Here is a 10,189-nt window from a genome sequence, read left to right on the forward strand (position 1 = left end):
GCACATGTCCACGGCTGACTTTATCATTCTTACTTCCAGTCAGTTTCTCCTTCACTATTCCCTGTCTTCATAAATGGCATCACCAGTCTCTCAGTTGCCTAAGCCAGGACACCAGAAGTCATCCCTAATTACTCCTCTCCCCCCACCCATTAATTCATTAAGGCCTGCCAAGTCTATTCCTAATGTCTTTCAAATGCACAGATTTCTTTTTTCACTGCTCTTACCATTTCTGGCCAGCATACCTGCAGCAAGTAGCCCTCTCCATGTTTTTGTTTTTGTTTTTTTAAAGATTTTTTTTAAAGATTTTAAAATTTTAAAGATTTTAAAATATTAAAGAGCACAAGAGGGAAGAGGGTCAGAGGGATCATTTAGGATCCCTGCTGAGCAGGGGTCCCGATGTAGGACTCGATCCCAGGACTCCAGGATCATGACCTGAGCCAAAGGCAGTCGCTTAACCAACTGAGCCACCCAGGCGCCCTTTCTTCTTCTTCTTGTCTGGCTGCCCTACCTTTCACCATATTATAGCCAGGAACACTCTAAAATGCATCTCTGACTTCATTTCTCTTTTGCCTGAAAACATCTATGGCTCTGATTTTTCCTAGGGGAGAGTCCAGGCTCTGGATACCTGTCACCTGGGTAACTTCCTCTTCATACTGAAACATCTGCTCTCCTGGAGGGCTTTCTCTCTATGCTGGACCAGGTTGGTTCCCTGCACCTGTCCCAGCATAACACCATCTCTGTTATTGTCATTCGCCATTTGTCTAAACAATAGAGCTGCACAGGACAAAGCAAGGCCTGCACTCTTCTCCTGATGGTTCCTTCTCTGCCCACTCTGTTTTCTGCAGAACCTCTGGGGACTTTGCCTGGGGAGGGAGCCCAGTGTGTGGTTAATAGTACAGGCTGGGAACCAGGAAGCCCTGAAGGTATGTTGCCCCACTTTTCTCACTGGGTTTATCCCTCCGTGAAATGGGATGAAAGCTGCCTCCTCTCAGGGTTGAATAAGGGGACTGTGGAGGGAGAGCCCAGCAAAAGCAGATGAGCCTGCTCAGGGAAATGAAGCTCTATGAGGCAGAATTGCCCCAGACCCCTTTTGAGTAAAGGCTTCCAAGATCTTCCTCCTAAATGATGCGGCTGCTGCTCACTCTGCATTGCAGGGAAAACCAGCCTTGTCCCCATGTCCACAATGGATGGGCTGAACAAGAGAGAAGACAACCACTTCTGAGTTTCAGGGTTGCCAGCAGTATATGTGGTCCAGGTGGGTGGGCCCAGCTTCCTTCTTTTATCATGCACCAAACCACCTCTGCAGTATGGTGCATGGGCAGTATGGGGTAGTAGTTAAGAACGAGGGTTCTAAAGCCATACTGCCAGGGCGCCTGGGTGGCTCAGTCGTGGAGCGTCTGCCTTCGGCTCAGGTCATGATCCCAGGGTCCTGGGATCGAGCCCCACATCGGGCTCCCTGCTCCGTGGGAAGCCTGCTTCTCCCTCTCCCACTCCCCCTGCTTGTGTTCCTGTTCTCGCTCTCTGTCAAATAAATAAATAAATAAAATCTAAAATAAATAAATAAATAAAGACATACTGCCTGTGGACAGATAGCCACTTTGCCCTTGGTAGCTGTGAGATCTTAGGCAGGTGACTTCAACCTGTTTTCTCACCTGTAAAATGGAGAAAATAATAGTGTTTTTTAGGGTTGTAAGCCTAATAAGCATTATTACCACCCAAAGGAAAAATAGGCATATGTGAAAATTTCTCCCTCAGCCAAGAGTGACGCAAACACCAGTGTTTTCCTAGGCCCTGCAGGGTTTGGCTTGGCTGAAGGCAAAGGCTAGGGTTCACCCTCCAGACGCAGATCTGGATGCACCAGAGTGATGTCGAAAGAGGAGGAGGAGTAGACTTGGAGCCAGGAATCTGGGTTCCGGCCACGATTCCCGTGTGACCCTGGGCAAGGTACTCCCACAGACAGACAGGACACGCTGCCTGACAGGTGAGGAGCCGGCGCGCGGCCCCGCCCCCGAGGCTAGCCTTCAGACTGCGCAAATGCAGAGGAGGGGCAAACAGCTCCGCCCCCAGGGGCGGGGCCGAGGCCGGCGCCCTGAGCATCGGTCTTGCGCGCCCAATCACAAATGACGTTCCGCCTGTTCCCAGTCAACGGGAGGACCCAATCAACGTCGAGAGCGTGAGCCCCACCTATCTTAGGTCCCTGCGGCGGCCGTAGTACGTCAGAGCTGCTGGTTGGCTCCGATGTAGGGGCGCGGGGATCCGCAGGGCCTGAGGCCGGGTCCCAACCTGGCTTTCCGGGATGTCGGTGGCCTTCGTACCGGACTGGCTGAAAGGCAAGGCGGAAGTCAATCAGGAGACGATCCAGCGGGTAAGCGCTAACTCGGGCCGAGAGACGTTCCTTAGTTGAGATCCCAAGGGCTGCGGGTGCGGGAAGCTTCCTGGAATGAGCGGCATCCCAACTGAGGCTTGTGGTGTGCGTAGGGGCATGACTTGCAAGGGTATGGAGTGAGATGGGAACAAAGTTGGCAAAGGCACCGAGGCAGGACAGCCCGGCATTGGAGAGAGTTGGTGGGCAGTGTTCCCGGCCGTCCGGATAAGGCGCTGCACTGACCCTTTCTCTGGTCTTTCAGCTCTTGGAGGAGAATGACCAGCTCATCCGCTGTATTGTGGAGTATCAGAACAAAGGCCGGGCGAATGAGTGCGTCCAGTAAGTACCCGCTCCACCCCCCCGACTTCTGAGTGTAGAGTGAAACCAGTATGGTGATACAGCAGCTGTCCTGAACTAGGAGTCTTGGATAACTGATCGCCGATGATTCTCAGAGAGGTTGCTTACCTGCCCAGGACTACACAGACAGCACATTGTGAAGGCTGGAGTCAGACGTGGCACCCTCTTCAAAATTTGAATAATGCTCATTGCAGACCTCCTTCACGTAGACAGGTCAGCTGATGACAACAGGGATGGGGAAAGGAGCACATGAAAAACTAGTCTCAGGAGATGTGCGCTCTGGCCCCTTTCCCCTCATGGATCCCCAGTTTATCCTTTTTCTGAGGGGCGTCTGACCATTTGACTGCTAAGTTCCTTTTTTTTTTAAAGTAGGCTCCACGCCCAGCATGGAGCCCAACGCGGGTCTTGAATTCACCACCCTGAGATCAAGACCTGAGCTGAGCGCCCCGCCCCCTTCATTTTCTAACTTGCAGTCAGTCTGTAATGCACGCAGGGAGGGACCAATAAGACTTACAAGTTAGGCCAAAGGCAACTTCTGCACAGTAATGAATGTGCTCTCTAGCTATATTCCAAAATTAAAGAAAATAGTCTCTTTTTTTAAGAGAATATTAAATCATTTATTGATTACATATGATAATGGATGATACACAAGCTTTAATCCCATCTGTAATTTTATCTGATACCATAATTCAATTTAGATATATTGCATAGGATGTGCCAACAATCGTATTAATAACCAAATAAACTCCAGGACTTTGCTTGGGTGACCCTTTTAATGGTGAACTCCAGGTCACAACACATTAACTGTCGGTTCAACTACACCAAGGTTTGTGGAGACAATGGCTTCTGTGCCCAAGCAGGTTGCAAATCAATTTTGAATGGAACCTGGCATCACCCTGAATAATTCTAACTTCACACTGTTGGGGTAGTATACCAAGATGGCTTCAGAGTAGACTAACTTTACACAGCACATTTAAAAAAAACACATTTATTTGGCATCATGATCAGACTATTACATTTAGCAATCAACAGCATGGGTGCAAAAAAAAAAAAAATCTACATTAAAACCCTTTGTTGGAATGCTTTACACTTTCCATAGAACAGAAACTAAAATAACCTGTTTTACAATTAGTCACAAATACAGTCCTCGAGTTTTTTGCCCATACACATGAGTATTGTCTAAAACATGTCTTCTTTGTAGCAGCTAGGCCCTGCCACCACTGTGCTTGGCCGAGTTCACAAATCTGTTGTAACCTGTAGCTTCCCTGTCACTTCTCTGGCTCTCCTCTTCTGCTAAGCTTTGTTTCCTGGCAGTAATTAAAACCTTCTGCCACTGCCCTAGCTACTGCTGCTGCTGGAACCACCATAGCCACCTTGGTTTCGTAGTTTGGCAAAGTTTTGGCCTCTACCACCATAGGGGCCAGAGCTTCTGCCTCCAAAATTTCCTCCTTTCATGGGTCCAAAATTTGAGGATTGATTGTTGTAATTGCCAAAATCATTATAGCTTCCGACACCTCCGAAGTTGCTTCCATCATTACCAAATCCATTATAGCCATCCCCACTGCCACCATATCCACCACCACCTCGACTGCCACCAAAGCCACCTCGCCCACTGAAGTTCCCTCCACGACCAAAGTTGTCATTCCCACCAAAACCACCTCCACGACCACCACCAAAGTTTCCAGAACCACTTCGACCTCTTTGGCTGGATGAAGCACTAGCCATCTCTTGCTTAGAGAGGGCTTTCCTTACTTCACAGTTGTGGCCATTCACAGTATGGTAGTTTTGAATGACCATATTGTCTACAGAGTCATGGTCATCAAATGTTACAAAAGCAAAACCTCTCTTTTTGCCACTGCCTCAGTCTGTCATCTTGATCACTTCAATTTTCCCATACTGTTCAAAATAATCTCTTAGATGATGTTCTTCAGTGTCTTCTTTAATGCCACCAACAAAAATCTTTTTCACAGTTAAGTGGGCACCAGGTCTTTGAGAATCTTCTCTTGAGACAGCCCTCTTTGGTTCCACAACTCTTCCATCCACCTTGTGTGGCCTTGCGTTCATGGCTGCATCCACCTCCTCCACAGTGGCATACGTGACAAACCCAAAGCCTCTGGAGCGCTTGGTGTTTGGATCTCTAATTACCACGCAGTCCGTAAGCGTTCCCCATTGCTCAAAATGGCTCCTCAGACTCTCATTGGTTGTTTCAAAGCTCAAACCTCCGATGAAGAGCTTCTGCAGCTGTTCAGGCTCTTTGGGAGACTCTGACTTAGACATGACGGCGGTGGGCGGGGAGACTTTAATGATGCTTACTCGGTGGTGTCCATGGGCAGAAAGGAGTAATCTAATGAACGTATCTTGAAAATGGTCTCTTTTCTAAATGTAGTCCAGGAATTATCCTCCATTTATTATAGAAAAATACATTATTTCATTCTTACTGAAGACATCTTTAAGAAAACCATCCTTTTCCCATCTCCCAGAAAAAATCACCTATAGTTCCTCACTGAACAGGTCAATGAAATAGTAGAGATATCCATCTTTGGGTAAGTCTTTACATTTGGTTCTGGCATCTGGTAATTTGTTTTTTTGCAGTTTATAGTAAACTCTCATTTTTCTATATGGAAAACAGTTGCAAAACATTCCTTTTGGTGTAGTGATTCTCAACCTATGGGTAAGAAAGTTACCAAAATTTCCGGGTGGGCTTTTTTACATTGCATGGGCCATGCTTCCTGCCTCCCCACCCCCACCCCCAGTCTGATTTGCCTTCCTAGGTAGAGAATTTTACCCCCTGATTGAGAATCACTACTATTGTAAGCTCATACTGATACCATAGAAGTGCCTTGTTCCTTCTTTAACTTTGTTCCACAAATATTTTGTAACTACTACTGAGTACCAGACACTGTTTCAGCTACTGGGGAATCAGTACCAAAACCAGCTCTGCTTTTTATCAAATCAGGTACCAGCTCTGCTTTTATGAATCTAGAGGGAGGAAATCATACAATTAGGCACATACTAATAAGTGCTTTGAGTAAGAATAAAGCAGGTTAATTGGCAGGAAGGGGTGCTGTTTTACAGAGGGTATCTCTGGTGGGACATCTACTCAGATGTCCTCACCAGAGGTGAGGGAGCCAGCTACATAAATATGTACGGCAGAGACAGCATCAGGTGGAAGAGCCCCCTAGGCTAGAGCACACTGGTTATCTTCAAGTCACAGCAAAGAGGACACTGCAGCCAGAACTCAGAGAGTGAAGGGAAAGTGGTAGGAGCTGAGGTCAGAGAGATAACTAGCGGCCCCAATCGTGTAGAGCCTTGTAGGCCACCAGAAGGGCTAGAAGGGTTCAGCTTTACTCAGAATGAGAGAGGAGCCTTTGGAGGGTTTTAATCAGAGGTATGGCAAGTCTTGACTTAAACTGTACAATAATCACTTGGGTTGCTATGTGGGGAATAGAGTAGGAGTGCAAAGGTAAAGCAGGGAGACCAGTTAGGAGACTGGTCCAATACAACAGTGTACGCAAGGATAGTGGCTTGACCCAGAGAGGTAGCTATGAAAGTGATAAGTGAGAACAGATAGATTCTAGATATATTTTCATTGGTGTTAATCAAGGAGGTTGATGATGTTGAATCATCCAATCAATAGATGAGCCATTCCAGTAGAGTGGGTAAATTCCTTCCCAGTCTTTTGTTCATGTTCAGCAAAACAAAGCCTCTGATTTTTGCCTTTTCCACCCATAGATACCAGCATGTGTTACACAGAAATCTCATTTATTTGGCTACCATCGCAGATGCCAACCCAACCAGTGCTTCAAAAGCAATGGAATAATCTTTCAGTTGTCTGTCATGAGGAGTAATTGAGGATAATCCATGTCCTATGAAGTAAAGACAGGATCTTTACCAACTCAACTGCTTAAAACACGGATGAACCCTTGTGCCTCTTTTAATAATGTGAAAATGTGAAGAAAGCTACTAATGAACTGTATTCTCAGTGTAAATATTTATTTTAATAATTAAGCAGATTAAGTTGACTCCAGATGTTCTCTTTCCTGAAATGGGCATGTTTGGATAACAGAGATATCATGGGCATCTTCAATTCTACCTTTTCAGTTTCAACATGAAGATGAAACTGATTAGGTGGTGGGCAAGCAATAGCAATTGACGAGACTCCTAACTGAGGCGCTGCCAAGTGGATGTGTAACTGTGTGCTCCCCCGGGTCAGTTGTAGTGGTGGACCTAACCATTGTTTTCAGGCTGCTTTGAAATAAAGCTTGCCTTTCCACAGAACACTCATATTGAGGTATAGAGATTTTCATAAGATAAGTGTTCCATTTGGTTTTCCGGAAAAACTGTAAGAAGTTAAAAATATATGTAACAACACCATTATCATTGGTAACAAAATCAATAGTAATTCTTAATTACTACTTAATATCATCTACTAATATCTTTTCAAATACTTTTTTAAAATACCTTCTTCCTCCTGTCTTTTTAAGGTTCTTGGCTGGGGCTCTATACCAAAAGACAGATTAACAAAAGAAAGTTTTATGTGACATGGGAGGCCTTCATAAAGAAATGAAGACCCAAAGAAACAGTTAAACCTGAGTATTTTTATATGAGATCAGACGAAAAGTGGAAAACTGAGACAGAAGGATATGAACAAAGTGTAGTAAATTGGGGAAACTTAACATGGTCTTTTCGTTCAAATTCTCAGTGTTGCTCCATTTTAAGAGATAAGAATGCTCCTTTCTTCTGAGTATAGGGAGGGCACCTCTCACATGAGGGTCTTATGATCTGCTTCATGGGAGGTCAGAAAGTGCTTCCAGCATCTGCCATTTCTCAGTTTCTTCCACTTGAAATATTCAATAAGCCAACGTGCCATAGTTTGGAGTAGCATGTCCTGAGCCCCATCAATTATCACAGAATGTCTTTTTGTTGATTTCTCTAACTCAGGATCCAAACAAGATTCATACACTGCATTGTGTTGATGTCCGTTAAGTCTCTGTGAAAATACTTAGCAGTTCCCCTTCTTCTTTGCCATTTGTTTCGAAAGACTAGGTCATTTGCCCTAAAATTTCTCATATTCTGTATTCACCTAGTTGTATCCCTATGGTGTCATTAAATATGTCCCACTAGTGCCCACTTTTCCTATAAACTGGTAGATCTAGAGGCTCAGTCAGACTCCGATTCTAATATTTTTGGCAAGTATACATCATAGCAGGTAAGAGGTACTTGCTTTTGCATCACATCAGGAATGACCTGATTTGATTTATTAATCAGGTGCCTGATAGCCTTTTGCTTAAATTATGACCTGCCTAGTTTTGATCTATTATTTCATTAGGGAAAGCATACTGGTGATTTCCTATTTTATCATCCCTTCTGCCTTTATTAGCTTTGTTCGATAAAGAACTTTCCTTCTTTGAGACTTAAATGTAAAATGAGGCAAGGAGATTTTCCTAAGTGAACCCAAAATTAGAACCTCCGATGCCTGGCTCCTTTTGTAGGAATCAAGGGTTGCAACCCAGAGAGACTAAATGTGTAAATAGTGAAGAGAGACCTCATTTTGAATCCCAGCTCAATTGCAGTCTTTGAGAGCTCTTGTTTCACCTATTAAATGAGGATAATGAAAGTAGTATCTGCCACCTGAGGTTGTGAGATTGAGATACTGTGGTTGAGAGCTGGGCACGAAGTAATGTATGTTAATGTGTGCTCTGATGTGTTATCTGATGGCTCTGGCCTTTTCAGGCCCTTCTCAAGCCTGGGAAGAAGCCTGTTCTTTGCTCCCTCACCCATTTTTCCATCCTTAGGGTCCTAGCCCATTAATGGACTCTTCCTCCCCCCACTGTTCATGGGGTTGATGCCCATATACTAGGCCAAGTGGGCTGCTCATGGGCCTGACCTGGTCAGCAGATATGGTGGGCACTATGCAATGTTTTTGTTTTGAATTAGTTCCTAACATTTAGAGAGGATTTCCCATTATAGCCTGGATTTCTAGCAATGCTGGACCTGCAGGTCCACATGGCAACCATCAGCTGGAGTTGGATGGCAGCTGTCTCCCTTTACTAGGCACCTTGACTTGTTTACATATGTCTTGGCCTGAGCTGGGATGAGAGCATCAGCTGATGTTTCAATTTAGGTCTCGTCTCAACAAGCCTGAGACAAGGCCTTGGGTGCAGATAGTTTATTTGGGGGATGATCTCAGGAAGCAGGAATAAGGCCATGAGGAGAGTGAGACAGGGAAGAAGGAAAAGCCACTAAATGTGTGTGTTACCAAGGTTACTCCTATAGGCAATAAGGACTCAATCGGGCGGTAGGGGGATGATCTCAAAAGCATACAAATGCCCCAGAAGTGTCCGCCTGAGTTGGGGTTCCCTACAGGGGAGTTCAGTCCCCTGGACTAACAAGCAGCCTTTGCAGCCAAGTCCTAGATGTCAGAGGAGGAAGAAAATAAAAAGCTGCATGGCAGCCCCTGAGGGGGGCTTCTGCCAGCACAAGGTGAGTCTGACCTTGTAGGAACTGTCCACTGCTGGCAAGGTAGGCGAGGGTCTGTGACAGAGCATCAGAGGTTCCAGTGTGTGGGCTCTGAGCAAGCCAGTAGGGCCTATAGTAGGAACGTGTAGGAGAGGCAATAGCCTTGAAGACAAAAGTTCAGTTCTCCCTCAGGGGGAAGGAGTTTGTGACCTGCTGTTTCCCACCCTTTGTCTCTTGGAAGGTATTTCAGTCCATGTATAGAGGACTGAAGCAGGGCAAATCACAAGCCTCTGGAAATGGCCAAGGCTATTTAAGCCACAGTTTATCCTACTCTCCAAAGGGCCCTTTTCTGGGGAGATACACTGGAGAAGCTGCGGCAGGCCACTTAGCTGTCATCATATGTGTCCCCCAGCTTACCTCTACCTGTCTGCTTCAGAGACCACCTGAAGCACAAGTATCTGCCATCCCTCTTAAAGGACCCAGAAATCAATATAGTTGTGAAAGGTGATTTAAAAAGGTAAAGACCAAACCTGGCCAGAATGTATTAGCCACTCTCTCTTCTCAGAGGACCTCCTACTTCAAGATTAATCCTCTACGGGCGCCTGGGTGGCTCAGATGGTTAAGCGTCTGCCTTCGGCTCAGGTCATGATCCCAGGGTCCTGGGATCGAGTCCCGCATCAGGCTCCCTGCTCCTTGGGAGCCTGCTTCTCCCTCTGCCTCTCTCTCTCTCTCTCTCTCTCTCTGTCTCTCATGAATAAATAAATAAAATCTTAAAAAAAAAAAAAAAAGATTAATCCTCTACTCAGCCTGTCTGCCCTTTTCCAACTCTCAGGGTCAAGCTGATCTCTGAACAGCCTACATAGGTCCTGAGCCTTTCTCTGGGGTTTCCAAGCCTGCTTCCCAGGATTTGCAACTGTGGTGACTGACTTCTGTCATTACCACATTCTCCTGAGGTGAGGATATGGCAGCTAAAACAGAGAGAGCAGATAATTTGAGGTCGGGTTTATT

General features: G+C 45.8%; 1 protein-coding gene and 1 pseudogene across 1 annotated transcript; one reads left to right on the forward strand and one right to left on the reverse strand.

Annotated features, from left to right (window-relative positions):
* Positions 1-2,136: 2,136 nt before the first annotated feature.
* SS18L2 (SS18 like 2) lies at positions 2,137-6,744 on the forward strand. Its single transcript, XM_027586342.2, has 3 exons — positions 2,137-2,365; positions 2,628-2,704; positions 6,455-6,744. Exons 1-3 carry the CDS (start codon positions 2,297-2,299, stop codon positions 6,540-6,542), a joined length of 234 nt encoding a protein of 77 aa, XP_027442143.1. The 5' UTR covers positions 2,137-2,296; the 3' UTR covers positions 6,543-6,744.
* On the reverse strand, positions 4,040-5,320 carry LOC118357045 (annotated as a pseudogene).
* Positions 6,745-10,189: the final 3,445 nt, after the last annotated feature.

Source organism: Zalophus californianus, chromosome 1 (genome assembly GCF_009762305.2).
Source record: "Zalophus californianus isolate mZalCal1 chromosome 1, mZalCal1.pri.v2, whole genome shotgun sequence".
Taxonomy (NCBI): domain Eukaryota; kingdom Metazoa; phylum Chordata; class Mammalia; order Carnivora; family Otariidae; genus Zalophus; species Zalophus californianus.